Raw genomic sequence first — 17,753 nt, 5'->3', positions numbered from 1 at the left:
GTAAATATTGTCATACTATCAATACTTTGTTGACCAATTACCAAGCAAGCAAGTTGGTTTTATTATTTTGCAAGTTGTCTGAGCAGCACAGCCAAACTAATTTCCCTATTTTAAAACCAAAGTCTTACAAGGTAACAAAATATAAAATACAAATATGGCAGATGTTTAGGGCTAAATTAGGCGAAGATAAAAAATCTGTCATTTTTTGTCTTTGTTATTAAAAAAATAAAACAAAGACTACATGTGACAAACGCACATAATATACAAATAAAACAAACTTTACATTTCAGGCACAGTAGGTGTATTTAATAGAGGTTTGGCACACCATACGAGTAGTTTTTTTGGTAAACTGTCCCTTTAATGACAATCGGCAGCATGTTTAGTTCTGTCGCTTTAAGAGCTGCACAATATCTACAAGCGCGCGTCCATTTTTCTCTCAGCTGTTTAATTTCACTTTAGACATAACCAACTGTGTTTATATGTAATACTTGTGTTTTTTGACAGCATTAGCGAATCAGTTGCGAAAGATAGCTTAGTCCAGTAATCAGGCGATGTTTGACAGGCTTTTAGCGCGTGCGCTTCAGGTGTACGCGCTTATGAAGCGCGTGCCAGAACAGCGCGCGGACGAAATAAATTACTGGCAAAGCTTTAAATCGCTTGCAAATAATGTACTTTTGTGACTGCGAATAAGTGCAGTGTCTCGTAAGTGAATGTATGTCGCGTTGCACATTATATTAAGACTACCACGATACTACGATATTTTTCAAAAGGAGATCGTAGAGACATTTTAATCGTCCACAATCAAAAATATTTGGTCCGAAATTTTATTCATCCCACTGTATGATGAATTTTTGGGTATGCTATGTCACAGTTTACTGTTATTTTGATATCCTCGCTTACATAAATAATCTATAACAAAAAAAATAATTATCCAAAATAATACCTAGTGTCTGAATAACTTTTGGTATGACCGTCTAGTAAATACTCTGACTTTAGACTTAGTACATACTGCATGCATTGTGAATTACTCATACTAACAAGATGATTTAGTCAATACCAGAGCTGATAGTGTCATTCAGACATTGAGCTGTCCTTCACTACATCTGCACATGATTATGATGCTCCTGCTGATGATCTCTGTGTCTCATCCACAGCTGGGGGATGGCGGTCAACGTTTATTCTACCTCAATCACCCAGGAGACTATGAGCAGGCATGACATCACAGCCTGGGTGAACGATCTGCTCTGTCTAAACTACACTAAAGTGGAGCAGCTGTCATCAGGTATGTGAACCTCCCAACTTAAACTGCCGCTGACACTCATTAGACGCAAAGACCAGTAATCCTAGAGGATTTACACTAAGGCATTTCGTTAGTGCTCGTCTGCGCTGCTGTGGGACGGCTGCTACCTTTAAACGTTTGTGTAAATAAATGTGCTTTCCTCTGGCTGGTCAGTAAAGCTGTTGTAAATTCTCAGCTGCTGTAGGTAACGCGCTCATGAGTTATGAACCTGGGAATTTAGCTAATTGCATTTAACCGCTGTGTAATTAAAAGCAATTACACTAGAACTTCCTTATTGCGGTCAAAAACAAGTATAACTTTGAATCATCTAATAATAGTGTTTTTTTTAATGATGTGCTTATTACATGCTATATTTCATTGAAAACTCTTTTATTCTTGTAGAATTATTACACATGCAATTGTGCGTGTGAGCAGTCTTAAATGAGTAGTTCACTTTCAGAACAAAAATTTACAGATAACGTAGTCACCCCCTTGTCATCCAAGATGTTCATGTCTTTCTTTCGTCAGTTGTAAGGAAATTGTTTTTTGAAGAAAACTTTTTAGGATTTCTCTCAATATAATGGACTTCTATGGTGCCCCCGAGTTTGAACTTCCAAAATGCAGCTTCAAAGGGTTCTAAATGATCACAGCCAAGGAAAGAAGGGTCTTATCTAGCAAAACAATTGGTTATTTTCTAAAAAAAATTTCAATTTATATACTTTTTAACCTCAAATGCTTGTCTTGTCTAGCTCTGTGTGTACTCTGTTTAGAGATTAAAAAGTATATCAATTGTAAATGTTTTTAGAAAATAAATCATTTCGCTAGATAAGACCCTTCTTCCTTGACTGGGATCATTTAGAGCCCTTTGAAGCTGCATTTAAACTGCATTTTGGAAACTGCAACCATAGAAATATGGAGAGAAATTCTGAAATGTTTTCCTCAAAAAACATAATTTCTTTTCGACTGAAGAAAGAAAGACATGAACATCTTGGATGACAAGGGGGTGAGTACATTATCTGTACATTTTTGTTCTGAAAGTGAACTACTCCTTTAAGTAGCACGGGTATATTTGTAGCAATAGCCAAAAATATATTAGGATTTTTCTTTTATGCCAAAAATCATTAGGATATAAGTAAAGGTCATGTTTCATGAAGATATTTTGTAAGTTTCCTACAGTAAATATATCAAAAAATAATTTTTGATTAGTAATATGCATTGCTAAGAACTTAATTTGGACAAATTTAAAGGAGGTTTTCTCAGTATTTTGATTTGTTGTTTTTTTGCACCCTCAGATTCCAGATTTTCAAATAGATGATGTATAAAACTCAATTAAAAATGTAACCTTATGACTGGTTTTGTGGTCCAGACTCACATATTATTCACAAGCTTTATGAGCAGTTCTTATCTCACTATGCTTATGGAGAAAAGTAATGGGAAAAATATGGGAAAATTCATATTTATATATATATATATATATATATATATATAATACCTGTATAATTACCACACTGAAAAAGAAAAAGATCTAAAAACAGATTTCACTTGGAAATTGCTAGTAAATTTCACAATTAGTTACAAATAAATGCCAAGTGACACATTGAATTAAATATGAAATTTAGAAAAAATCTGAAATAGGATTTGTTTTTTGTAAAACATAATGTAATCATTTTTATTTACAACTTCTTACTAATGTTTTTACAGTGCAGCTAGTGCTTTCATTATAACAAAGTTTTAACATTTGATGAAAAAAAAATTCATAATTTGGACAACTTTAAAGGTAAGTTTCTCAATATTTAGATTGCACCCTCAGATTTCTATTTTTCAAACATCAATATCTCAGCTAAATATTGTTCTATCCTAACAAACCATACATCAAAGATTATTTAATTAGCTTTAGTATATATTTATTACAAATTTCGATTTCAAAAAGTTGACTTATGATTGATTTTGTAGTCCAGGGTCACACATGATTTATATTTTCTACTTTTTTCCACATTACAAGGCTGCTTAAGTGAACTGCAAAATGGCTAAAGGTCATCTAAAAAAAATACATTTTCTTAATAGATTAATCAATTTTAATCAGAAAAGCTGCTATTTGTCAACCATTTAGTTTCAGTATTCTTTCATCAAGTTCTCATCTATTTGCATTTAAGTTTATCTTTGCTTTTGGTCACTGCTCTGATTAATTGTCGTTTGCACTGTTTAATTAGTTGTTTGAAATTCACATTCATTCACATTCATAAGATGATCAGTTCAGTTCTTTGTGTGATTTTTAGTTTGATGGGATTTTACAGGTTTTAGAAGGTTTGATTGATGATGAAAAGGAATTATTTTAATGAATGGTAATTATAGCCTAGTAATTAAACTAAAATACTGTTTTACACAGTATGATTTATATTTGTGTGAAAGGAGTGTGCGGTAATGACAAAAAAATGATATCTTGATATTTTCTGGAATTTTGTTGATAATGATAATTAGACAATTAGAGCATTATTGTGCTGGTATTTTGGCAAGTTTAGGACTACCTGAACAGCTGACTATTAAAGCTTTTGATATTCTTAATATTCTGTGAGGTAGTTAGTTTGCAGGAGTAACAAAAATGAACTTTTCCAGTAAGTTTAATTATTTTATTTTTTTTTTACCTTAAATGGGCATTTTATCTTTATAATGACATTTTTTCCAACCTAATTTAATGTATGCATTATCTTTTGTATCAAATTCTTAAATTTAATTAATAAATTAAAATAGTAAGATACTATAGGGCTGTTCTCATTTAAATGAAATCAAGGATATGAATTCGGTTAATCTGCAGTTACAAATGCATAATTCATATTTTGATGTTTTATTAGCAAAATGTTTTTATAATGATGTTTAAAAGGATTTTTGGGGAAAAACTGGAATATATACTTCAAATATAATCCTATAAGCGCCAGTAGTTGGTGTCGAATCACTTCATGAGTGAGTCATTGAGTCATTAATTCAAGCGATTTGTTCAAACAGCTGATTGATTCAGTAGGAAACACTGTTGTGAGTTGCTCAGAGATGCTGTTTGAAACTATTTTCTTTAACGAAATAGAGCAAAAACAGGAACTTGTCTAAAATATAAGTCACATAATATAAACTTATTGTTTGAGCTGTTCATCATATCAAAATAAATATTAATATTTTACCAAAATTGTAGGGATCATACAAAATGCATGTTTTTTATTTTATTTAGTACTGACTTGAATAAGTTATTTCACATAAAAGACATTAACATATAGTCCACAAGAGAAAATAGTAGTTGAAATGATAAAAATGACCCCGTTCAAAAGTTTACATACACTTAAGTCTTAATACTGCGTTGTTACCTGAATGATCCACAGCTGTGTTTTTGTTTAGTGATAGTTGTTCATAAGTCTCTTGTTTGTCCTAAAGTTAAACTGCCTGCTGTTCTTCAGAAAAATCCTTCAGGTCCCACAGATTCTTAGGTTTTTCAGATTTTTTTTGTGTATTTGAACCCTTTCCAGCAATGACTGTATGATTTTGAGATCCATATTTTCACACTGAGGACAACTGAGGGACTCATATGCAACTATTACAGAAGGTTCAAACGCTCACTGATGCTCCAGAAGGAGAAACAATGCATTAAGAGCCAGGGGGTGAAAACTTTTGAACAGAATGAAAATGTGTACATTTTTCTTATTTTGCCTAAATATCATATTTCTTTTCGTATAGTACAGCCCTTCAGAAGCTACAGAAGATGCTTACATGTTTACCAGAAGACAAAATAAGTAAAATTTGCCCTGATCTTGCATCAGTGAGTGTTTGAACCTTCTGTAATAGTTGCATATGAGTCCCTCAGTTGTCCTCAGTGTGAAAAGATGGATCTCAAAATCATCCAGTCATTGTTGGAAAGGGTTCAAATACACAAAAGTGCTGAAAAACTAAAGAATTTGTGGAACCTAAAGGGTCTGAAGAACAGCAGGCAGTTTTATAACTTAAAACTATTAATAATAAATTCAACTATTATTTTCTCTTGTGGACAATATGTAAATGTCTTTCATGTGAAATGTCTTATGCTCAGTATTAAATAAAAAAATAACATGCATTTTGTATGATCCCTCATATTTTGATAAAACAATTAACATAACTCTTTCTAGTCAAATATTTTACTCCATTATAAAATAGTTGATTCTGTCTGTTGCGGACTGTCTGTTTTTTCATTTCTACCTAAACATACTGGTTTATGCGGACGATAATTAATCTTCAAAGATCTGCATTCAAATCTCAGGATTATGTTTTGAGTTTTGAGAACAAATGTCTTTCTAGCAAACATGTAAATTCACCATTCATTCAGGTTATGTGGGAACCTTGACTAATAATATCAAACAGAAGATAAACAATTCTGTGCTTTAGCATGACATCACATCAGACATCAGACCTTAATTTAGTTCGGCATAAACGCAAGTCAGGCCAGAGGTATTTAAAGATCTCCGAGACACTGAATATCCTCTGGATCGGCTCCAGGTCTACCTAGACATTGATTTACATGACATTGCACTGGCATTTTAAACTACATCCTTGGAGTCGAATGGATCTCCCTTTAAGTGCCCTTGTTTTATTTCTTTTGATTGGACAGATTAAGTTTGCTGCTCCAAAATGGACACTGAGACTGAAACTAAATCTGCTTGAAAGTGTTGGAGATATTAGAGATGCAGAATGAGTCCTAAATAATGTCCTCATAAAACCTTTTTCACCATGTGTGCATCTCTTTGCAGGAGCGGCGTACTGTCAGTTCATGGACATGCTGTTTCCCGGCTGCATAAGTCTTAAGAAGGTGAAATTCCAGGCCAAGTTGGAGCATGAATACATCCACAACTTCAAACTCCTGCAGGCCTCCTTCAAGAGGATGAATGTTGATAAGGTGAGAGAAACGTGAGGGCATTTCAGTCATGCTTTCATGATAAGCACTGAAAATCTGAGTAGAAATAAAATCTCTCTCAAAAGCACCATAGAGAAGTGCATTTTAGAATGAAAAACAACCGTGGTTTTGTCTGATAAGAAAATATGTGTAAGATCCCAAAAGCCTAGACTGATTTAATTATACGTGATGTATAAATCTCAATTAAAAATGTACCGTTATGACTGGTTTTGTGGTCCAGAGTCACATATTATTCATAAACTTTGAGCAGTTCTTATCTCACTATTCTTATGGAGAAAATGAATGTGCAAAATATGGGAAAATTCATTTTAGTTTTCTGTTTAGTTATAATACCTGTTTAATTACCACACTGAAAAAGATCTAAAAACAGTTTTCACTCAGAAATTGCTAGTAAATTTCACAATTAGTTATTTTGCTAAGCAGAAAATATATGAGCATGGAGATAAAGTGGGGAAATACTTCAAGAAAAAAAATCAGACTCTCAGTCATTCCTGTCTATTGTGGATAGTAGCGGTAAACGCTTTTCAGACAGTCTATCTATTAATAACATATGTGACCCTGGACCACAAAACCAGTCATAAGGTTAAATTTTACAAAACTGAGATATATACATCATATGAAAGCTCAATAAATAAGCTTTCTATTGATGTATGGTTTGTTAGGATAGGACAATATTTGGCCGAGATACATCTATTTGAAAATCTGAAATCTAAGGGTGCAAAAAATCAAAATACTGAGAAAAACACCTTTAAAGTTGTCCAAATTAAGTTCTTAGCAATGCATATTACTAATCAAATTACATTTTGATAGGTTTACAGTAGGAATTTTACAAAAAATCTTCATGGAACATGATCTTTACTTAATTTCCTAATAATTTTTGGCATAAAAGAAAAATCAATAATTTTGACCCATACAATGTATTTTTGGCTATTGCTACAAATATACCCCAGCGACTTAAGACTGGTTTTGTGGTCCAGGGTCACATATTTAAAGAATGGTTTGAGAATTTATATATGTCAGAACTAGAAGAGGATACAACACAGTCCACAGAGTTTTTTTTTTTTCACCCTCAATCTTCCCACTTTATCAGAAGATCAGACCTCCTTCCTCAACGCCCCTATTTCTAAAAAGGAAGTTCTAGAAGCCATAAAGAGTTTACAGTCAGGAAAAGCACCTGGCCCAGATGGGCTTAGTAGTGAATTTTATAAAGAATTTAGAAATGTTTTAGTTGACCCCTTACTAAATATGTTTAACGATTCATTTGTAAAAGGCCACTTACCACAGTCCCTGAGAAAGGCAAATATATCCTTAATTTTGAAAAAGGGCAAGCAGAGGACTGTTCGTCATATCGACCTATTTCACTATTGAATGTAGATCTGAAGATTCTTTCCAAAATTCTAGCAACAAGGTTAGAAGGCCTTCTACCTGCTCTAATAAAGGATGACCAAACAGGCTTTATTGTATTGTAGGACGTAACTCTGCCAATAACATGCGTCGCCTGTTGAATGGCCTGTTGAAAAATTTTCTAAACGGCAATCAATAGATGGTCTTGTGATCTCACTAGATGCGGAAAAGGCATTCGATCGCATCGAATGGCCTTACTTATTTTATGCGTTACATAGATTTGGTCTTGGTGAACAATTTATTAAGTGGGTAATGAACCTCTTAGTGCCGTGCTCAGTAATGGGTGTCACTCCTCTACATTTAAAGTTGGAAGAGGGACGAGACAGGGCTGTCCTCTCTCGTCGCTTCTATTTGCTTTGATAATTGAACCGTTGGCAGAGGCTATAAGAACAAATAGAAAAATTTGTGGGTTAATGGTATCAAATAACCAGCATAAGATTGCCTTATATGCCGATGATATTTTGATATTCGTGGTGAATCCCGATACTTCTACCCCAGCTCTTTTAAAAACAATTGACAAATTTGTCATTTTTTTCAGGATATAGAATTAATTATCATAAGTCAATGGCAATGCCCATAGGTGGCTTAAAACAAATTCCCCAAACATTACCATCCTTCCCATTTAGATGGGCTCCTGAGGGCTTAACATACTTGGGCATTAATGTTACTCCCTCCTTTGAACAGATGTATAAAGCAAACTTTCTTCCACTTTTTGAACGAATGTCCCTTCTGAAGATGAATATTCTCCCAAGATTACTTTACCCCATTCAAATGATTCCAATAAACTTCACACATAAAACCATTAGGAAATTAAATGGTTGGTTTAGTTGTTTTATATGGGCTAAAAAAGAAGCACGTATTAAAATTTCAACTTTATTGCTATCATCTTCAGTTGGAGGTCTTGACCTTCCAGATATTCGGAGATATCAGTTAAGTGTTCATTTACATTACATATCTGATTGGATACATAAAGGGTCTAGAACAGTGTGGTTTGGTATTGAAAGCTCACTCAGTAAAATTCCTTTAGTAAATCTGCTTTTTCTTAAAAAGTCTAAACCCTTAAGAGTCGCCTGTAGTAACCCCATCACAATTTGTGCTATTAAAGCATGGCAGTTTATTAGATGTTTGGAGGGTCGATCTCGACTCACCTCAACTTTTACTCCTATTTGTGACAACTATGACTTCCTGCCGGGGACTGTAGACTCAAATTTTCGAGTTTGGGCACATAAAGGTGTCGCCAATTAGTCATCAAGTATAGTGTTTCACGACAGGATTTTTTTTGTTACTTACAATTAAGAGACTTTGAGAAAAAAAGGGACTACTTTGCTCATAAACCAGGACATTTCAGCTCTGGAGAGACAGCTTTTTTTTTTTTTTTTTTTTTTTTACATAGGAACAGTTCTACAAGTTTTTTTTTTTTACAAGCTCCTCAAGGATTTTAGCTCGTCAAATACGGACACCCTGAAAGGAACATCGGAAAGGACACTTGATATACCAATCACAGACGATCAATGGGAGGGACCTTAAGCATATGCAATAAAGTAAAAGCGATGCAATTGAAAATCCTGCACAGAGCTCATATTTCTCCATCACAGAGGCACAAGTTTAAAGATGACTGCTCACCAATGTGCTTGAAATGTAAAACAGAGGAAGGAGAGCTTGTTCACTGTTTTTGGTTTTGTAGGGAGATACAGAAGTTTTGGTATATGGAGGAACAAGAACTTAATGTTATTTTATCTATTAATATTGGCTGCAATCCAAAACATATGTTGCTTGGGATATATGATGAAATTATTGTAGATAAACATAAAAAAAATCACTTTGCAAGCTCCTTACATTTTGTGCCAGAAAATGTATTCTTCTGAGTTGGTTAATGGATAAAGCCCCTTCAAAGACATTATGGCACAGGGTTATACTTGAATATGTGTCATTAGATTACATAACTTGTGCTTCTTATAGCAAAGATGTCATATTTCATAGAAGGTGGGATCGGTTTTTGACATAAATGGGCTTAAATATATCTATTCTTAGTAGAGGGTTTGTTTAATGAGGAATAAATATGTGTGGCACATTGGAGTATAAATATCTGAAGTATCTTGTTTATAGGAATATGTTATTTCCCTATATATATATATATATATATATATATAGATAGATAGATAGATATATAGATAGATATATATATATATATATTCCTATATATAGATATAGATTTATTTTTTCTTTTATCAGATTGATTTACTGAAGTGGTGAGCCATGTGTATGTGTATATATAATTTTTTTGTTTTGTTCTCTCTTTTTTTGTGTGTCTTGTTCTTTTGGTTGATTTTATGTTATGTACATAATGTTTGAAAATTGAATAAACGTATTCAAAAAAAAAACTTCATTATTAAAAAATAGTTGTACATTAAAAATGTTGGGTCTTCTTTTGAGCTTTGTTATTCATTTAGCATTGTAAAACATTTTATAAAAAGTGTGCATAATAATGCTGTTTTATATTGCTTAAATTGATATTACCAGTTATTTTACTTTAACTGTAAGTAGTTTGTAAAAGCCTGATTCAATGTATACATAATCTGTATTTATTATGCAGTTATATCTTCGCATTTGTGACCCTGAACCGTAAAACCAGTCATAAGGGTCAATTTTTTAGATTTATCTGAATAAATAAGCTTTGCATTGATGTATGGTTTGTTGGGATAGGACAATATTTGACTGAGATACAATCTGAAATCTGAGGGTACAAATATTGAGAAAATTGCCTTTAAAGTTGTCCAGATGAAGTTCTTAGCAATGCAGATTACTAATAAAAAATTAAGTTTTGATATATTTATGGAAGGAAATTTACAAAATATCTTTATGGAACATGATCTTAACGTAATATCTTAATGATTTTTGGTATAAAAGAAAAATCAATCGTTTTGACCCGTTCAATGTATTTTTGGCTAATGCTATAACTTTTTTCTCCCCAATATTTTTCCAGTGCAGCTATTATTGCTAATCTTAATATTAATTACAATATTGTTAATTTAATCAAATGGTTTTAATAATTTTATACATTTATTTATAATATAAATAAATGTTATAATTAAATTTTCCTTATTAAAAAACAGTTGTAAATTAAAAATGTTGGGTCCAATTTTGAGCTTTGTTATTCATTTAGTACTGTCCTTTTATTTTTATTTTTTTTTTTACTGCTAAAAAGTGTGCACTTTAAAAAAGGTGTATAATAATGCTGTTTTATACTTGGCTGAGATACAACTATTTGAGAATCTAAAATCTGAGGGTGCAAAAAAATCTAAATATTAAGAAAATCGCCTTTAAAGTTGTCCAAATGAAATTCTTAGCAATGCATATTACTAATTAAAAATTATGTTTTGTTATATTTACGGTAGGAAATTTACAAAATATCTTCATGGAACATGATCTTTAAAAGAAAATTTGATAATTTTGACCCATACAATGTATTTTTGGCTATTGCTACAAATTTTACACATTCACTCATTCTATTTCTTTTTTTTTTTTTTTTAGATCATCCCTGTAGAGAAGCTCGTCAAGGGACGATTTCAAGACAACCTGGACTTCATTCAGTGGTTCAAGAAGTTCTTTGACGCCAACTATGACGGGAAAGAGTACGACCCAGTGCAGGCCAGACAGGGCCAGGATGCTATTCCCCCTCCAGACCCCGGCGAGCAGATCTTCAACCTGCCAAAGAAATCCCTCCATGCCGCCAGCTCTCCCACCGCAGGTCTGATGTAACATCTTTTATTTATAATCATCATTAATCAACCGGCATTTGGCATTTACTAAATTGCATCATGGCATCCGTTAACTTGTGTGCAGGAGCTACTAGATCTGCCAGTTCAACCCCTAAATCCTCCACCTCGACCTCCCGACCCTCCTCCGCCAAAAAGATCCCTGTGATGTCAGCGACACCCGCTAAAGGAGAGAAGGAGCTGGAAGCCCAAGTAACACAACTAAACGAACAGGTGGACACCCCTAACACTATTAAAATCTTTAAATGGATGAGCAATCAAGAATATAATGGATATAAATGCTGAGTGAAAGCATGAGATAAGCTGCTATTTTAGTAGATCATTTTGGGTTTATACAGGATTTAAAAAGTCTTAGTTCGCTCTTCCACAAATTAAGGACATAAATTGGAGCAAAAAATGTTCTTAAATTAGTGAAATTCTGGCACCGAATGCAAAAAATGTTCATCTTTGTCAGTATTTTTTTTCTTTTTCTTTTTTCAATACAAATATCTAAAAATTCTTAAATCAAGACAAATTTACTTGAGATGCAAAATGAAATCTTGTTGACAAATCGAACATAATTGAGTGAGTTTATCTTAGAAAATGAACTAATATCTGAAATATATGAAAGCTTGAATTGCTTATTGAATTACGTTGATTTGACTAAGTAGATATTTGTCTTTTTCTATCATAAACTGACTTTGATTTTAATAAATTAAAAAAACAAGACTTAAATATATATGTAATGTTATGGTTATGATATAATATCAAATTGTTGTTGTTATTATTAATATTATTTTCTTAAATACTATAATATTCTACAGTGGCATTATGCTTTATGTTGATATTTATTTGTTTGTTTGTTTATTTATTTTATATTTATTTTTATTCAGTAGTAGAAGTAATAATAATAATAGTAATAATAATTATCATTATTATTTTCTTAAAATAATATCTATAGTGACATTACGCTTTGTTGATAATTATTATGTAATAGTGGTAGTAGTAGTAATAGTAGTAGTGATAATGATAATAATAATTTATTTATATTTATTTGATTATTTAGGTTTTTAGTAATTTTTATTTAGTAGTAGTAATATTACTACTACTAATAATAATTATCATTATTATTTCTTAAATACTTTAATATTCTAGAGTGACATTAAGCTTTATGTTGATATTTATTTATTAACATTATATTTTGATTTTATTTGCTAAGTTTTATTTAGAAGTAGTAGTAATAATAATGATAATAATAATATTTTTTTTCTTAAAGTAATATCTACAGTGACATTATGCTTTGTTGATATTTATTTTATATTTATCTATTTATATTATTTATTTTGATTTTTAGTCATTTTTATGTAGTCGTATAATAATAATAATAATATCATCATTATTATTATTTTCTTAAATACTTTAATATTCTACAGTGACATTACGCTTTATGTTGATATTTATATATTATATTTAGATTTTATTTGCCAATTTTTATGTAGTAATAATAATAATAATAATAATTATTATTATTATTGTTATTATTATTTTAAATACTTTAATATTCTACAGTGACATTATGCTTTATGTTGATATTTATTTATTTATATATTTAGATTTTATTTGCCAATTTTTATGTAGTAATAATAATAATTATTATTATTATTATTATTTTTGTTATTATTTTAAATACTTTAATATTCTACAGTGACATTATGCTTTGTTGATTATTTATTATTTATTTTAATTTTATTTAGTGTTTCTATTTAGTAATAATAATATTATTATTATTATTATTTTATGGTAATATTGATGTTTTTGGATTTTCTTTTTCTGCTGTTGAGCTGCCTTGTTGGATATCAAAATTATAGCCATAAAAACAATACTTTCATGAAATAAAAGTGTAATGCTTTGTTAATTGTGCACAGAAACTGAAGAAAAAACATTTTATTGGATTGTACACATCAGTTAAACTCGGAAAACACACTTTTCCAATCCGGCATCAGGAAGTGTATGCATTCAAGGAGGAATCATGTTGTTTAGAGACATGTCTTCCTAAGCAGTAACCAGGTTTTAGTGTCTGTTGTGTTTACAGTCTTTTATGTCATTGGTAACTCTTGTGTCTCTCCTCTGCCGCAGATGAATACATTAAAGCTAGCACTAGAAGGAGTGGAGAAGGAGCGGGATTTCTACTTTGGGAAGCTGAGAGAGGTGGAGCTGCTGTGTCAGGAGCAGGGCCAGGACAACGGACCCTTTGTGGAGAGACTTATGGAGGTGCTGTACTCTGCAGACGACCAGGTTAGTACTTCACTGCTTCAAGTACTTTTTCAGGAAGTTATTTTTTATTTAATTTTTTATTTTACATATTTCTGATATTATTATTATCATTATTATTATAAAAACATTTTGATAAAAACAAATTAATATATTTATATATACCCTAATAAAACCTTTTCACTTTCAAATGAAATAAATCATTTGTTCTTATTACGATTAGCATTTATTTAGGGTAAAATGATTCTTTTATCCATTATAGTAGACATATGTTTTCTTTAATATCTCTGAGTTGGTCATTAATATAAAGGAAATATACAATCTAATTCTAAATTCAACTTCTTTTTTTCAGCTTTATGGAGATGTTGGGGTTTGGGCAAGATTTTACTTTAAATTGCTTTTAAATAATATTTGACAAATGACACAAATTAATATATTTTATGGAAAAGGAACATGAAGTTTGTTCTTTTTCAGTTATCATTAGTATTTTGTGTTTTCGTTTTTTTTTTGTCATAAACGTCAGTTTTTTATTTTCTTTAAAAAAAAAAGAGACTATATTTCTTTCCTTATACTTTAAGTTATTTTTAGCACATTTTATTTTATTCAATATACTTCTGCTATTATTATTATAAGACATCATATTTTTATTGATTTAATTTTGTATTTATTTATTACTTTTCTAAAACTTTATTCACACATTATTACTATTTTTATTATTACTATTTAAATGTTTTTTTTTAATACATCAAACCTATTTATTAAAAAAATATATATTTTAATACGACATAACACTTATTTATTAATTTATTTCAAATACGTTTTCAAAAACTGCTCTTGTTTTTGGCTTTTAATAAACCGTTGTCATTTATTAGTAGTATTATTATGCTTGTTATATTATGTATTAATATTTTCTTTTTTGTTTTTAATAAAACAACACACCTTTATTATTTACTTTTTCTTTTATCTTTCCACCTAATTTTCTGGACTTGCGTAGCATTTTCTCCTTTTAAGTCCACTTAGAGCAAGGAGAAGGAACACAGTTTATTTTATATATTTGAATTTTTTTCATATAAATAAACATCAGAGTTTATGATTTTCTTTGACATAAAAGAAGCTATTTTATTTTCTTCAGTACTTCAGGTTCTTTTTTAGCATTTCATTTTATTTTATTTTATTCAACATGCTTATTCTGCTATTATTATCATGAGAAATCATTTTGTTAATTTATTTAATAATATATACATATATATATATATATATATATATACATATACACTACCAGTCAAAAGTTTTTGGACAGTAAGATTTTTAATGTGTTTTTTTTTTTTAAAAGTCTCTTCTGCTCTCCAAGCCTCTAAAGCAGTAATATTGTGAAATATTTTTACTATTTAAAATAACTGCTTTCTATTTGAATATATTTTAAAATGTAATTTATTTCTGTGATAAAAAAGCTGAATTTTCGGCATCATTACTCTAGACTTCAGTGTCACATGATCCTTCAGACATCATTCTAATATGCTGATTTGCTTTTTATTATTTGTATTATTGTCAATATTTAATACGGTTGAGTAAAGTTTTTTTCCAGGATTTTTTAGATTAGTAGAAAGATTTAAAGATCAGCATTTATCTGAAATAGAAAGCTTTTGTAACATTATGCACTATATTTTGTTTGTTTAAATGGTTATTTTTCACCTTCCATCTGTCAATTAAAATTAAGCAAGCTAGTTTTCTATAAACGACCTGTTATCATAACTCTAGTTTATACTGTTCTTAAATACTGAATACATTTAACCAGTCATAATTCTCTTTGTGATGTTATAAAAACATCTAAAAGACCCATTTTTGCTGCTTTTGATCTTGTTTTCTATTATATGACCCCTTCAAATCAAGTTTTGGGACAAACTGACTATCTAATATGACACGATCTTCAAAAATACCTAACGGCAAACTATTATGTGTGTTTACATCTGTATTATTATTTACATTTATTATTATTATTATAAGACATCACACTTTTTATTTATTTTATTTTTTTATATTTTTTGGTTTTATGTTCATTATTACTATTTTATTGTTCTTTTAATACATCAAACCTATTTATTTATTCTGCTATTATTATTATTATTATTATAAGACATCACACTTAATTTTTTTTATATATATTTTTTTTTCTGCTGTTTATTTTACTTTCAAACATTATTACTATTTTTATTATTCAATACATCAAACCTATTTATTAATATATTTATATATACACCCTAATAAAACCCTTTTTTTTAATAAAAACGTTCACACATTACTATTTTTATTATTGCTATTTCAATGTTCAATACCTATTTATTTGTATATATATGTATATGTACCCTAATAAACATTTCTATGCTCATTATTACTGTTTTAATGTTCTTTTAATACATCAAACCTATTTATTCTTCTTTTTTGCTTCTTTTAATAAGGCATGCCACTTTTATTAACATTATAACGCTTTTCTGCTCTTTTGCTATTATTATTATTAGTAGTAGTAGTAGTATTCGTGTTTTATTATTCAGTAATATTTTCTTTTTGTTTTAATAAAACAACACACCTTTATTTTTAATTTTTATCCTTTAATCTTTATTTTTCTTTTTTCTTCCTACATCGTATTCTACACTTGCAATGCAAGTCAAATTATGATGGTGGTCACTAAATAAGTGTTTTTTTTTGTTTTGTTTTTTTAAGCAGGCTAGTTTTCTATAAATTACCTGGTTTTATAACTTTAGTATATCTCTAGTTCTCTACTTTAAACTGTCCTTAAATACTGAATACATCTAACCAGTCATAATTTTCTTTGTGCCCATTTTTGCTGCTTTTGATCTTGTTTTCTATTATATGACCCCTTCAGATCAAGTTTTAGGACAAACTGACTATCTTATATGACATGATCTTCAAAAATACCTAACAGCAAACTATTGTGTGTGTTTAGGAGGCAGGTGGAGAGGAGCATGAGGCTCCAGCTCAGGAGGAGGACGTCCCTGACGACACGCAGGACGAATACTGAACAGCTGTCAATCAAACAGACACCTGAACATACATGCACTCAGTCCGAAAACTGCTTCTGGGTTCATTTTCCTTCAACTCACGACGGTTTTATTTCTCATTTGCTCCTGTGATAAAGCAACGAGACGAATTGGCCAAATATTCAAACGTGTCTTTTTATGTTGAAGCCCTGTTTAATTGCATCATGACTGTCATCCAACAGCAGCTTAAATGGTGAATCTTGTTCGTGTGAAGCCCGTGATAACAACCACTGCACATCAACTCCATTCGGTTTTTACGTTAACTGAAGTCTGTTGGCGTTTCCACCTGCTGTTTTTCATCTCACCGCATCGATGAAGGAGAGTTTACCTTTTTTAATTTCTAAAGCTGTTAGTGTTTTAGGATGTGACACATCGAATTATTCAATTTTAAAGTATTGCAATAAGAGTAGCTGGAAGAGCTACCAATATTATTTGTGAAATAGTAAATTTTGCATTATAAACTAATGCATACAGTGTTTCATTTGGAAACGATGCTCAGTTAGATTTCAATTAAACTCATTTTTTTTTTACAGAGGTGGAAGCCAATCTCAGTATTTGATAGGAAGCATTTCTTTTGAACCGTGCAATCGCGTCTAAACGTTTTACTTTATATGTACAGTCAAAAAACAGCCGTCATTTGAAGAAAACAACACATATTGAAGAATTTTTTGTCATCTGTTGTTCTAAAGCACAGGTCTTCTGAACATAAAACAGCATTCTGGTGATCTCCGTCAATATTCTCCACAGGTCAACGCTTTTGTCATTTATTATTGTGTACAATGAAAAGGAATGTAAACATATGTACTGTTAATAATTATAAATAGACAATGTTTTTTCTTATTATTTCCCTCACAGTATCTCTCCCCCTTATGCATTCCCCAAATGTGTTGCATGTTTGCATTTTATTTGTGAATAACTTGACCTGCTTTTTACATATTTAATAAAAAAAAAAAGGAAAAAAAATGTTAAATGTTTTTTTGTATGTTTAACTTGCTGTTTAAAAAATCTCTGGAGATATGATAGACTTGCCCTAATAAAACCCTTTCACTTTCAAAAGGAATAAA

At 30.5% G+C, this 17,753-nt stretch overlaps 1 protein-coding gene across 2 annotated transcripts in view; it reads left to right on the top strand.

Annotated features, from left to right (window-relative positions):
- The window catches only part of LOC141300186 (microtubule-associated protein RP/EB family member 2-like), a 31,462-nt gene extending 13,709 nt beyond the window's left edge, over positions 1 to 17,753 (top strand). The window contains exons 1-6 of one of the 2 annotated variants that reach the window (XM_073830518.1): positions 1,131 to 1,282; positions 6,040 to 6,185; positions 11,139 to 11,355; positions 11,451 to 11,596; positions 13,499 to 13,657; positions 16,596 to 17,753. In XM_073830518.1, the coding sequence (XP_073686619.1) occupies positions 1,162 to 1,282; positions 6,040 to 6,185; positions 11,139 to 11,355; positions 11,451 to 11,596; positions 13,499 to 13,657; positions 16,596 to 16,670 (864 nt within the window). In that variant the 5' untranslated portion in view covers positions 1,131 to 1,161 and the 3' untranslated portion in view covers positions 16,671 to 17,753. Of the gene's footprint in view, positions 1 to 1,130; positions 1,283 to 6,039; positions 6,186 to 11,138; positions 11,356 to 11,450; positions 11,597 to 13,498; positions 13,658 to 16,595 lie in introns of those variants that run through there. The other variant, XM_073830519.1, reaches the window with a different exon arrangement.

This window comes from Garra rufa, chromosome 24 (assembly GCF_049309525.1).
Source record: "Garra rufa chromosome 24, GarRuf1.0, whole genome shotgun sequence".
Lineage (NCBI taxonomy): Eukaryota > Metazoa > Chordata > Actinopteri > Cypriniformes > Cyprinidae > Garra > Garra rufa.
The sequence above is the reverse complement of the archived record's forward strand: the minus strand, read 5'-3'. Positions and strand labels throughout refer to the sequence as shown.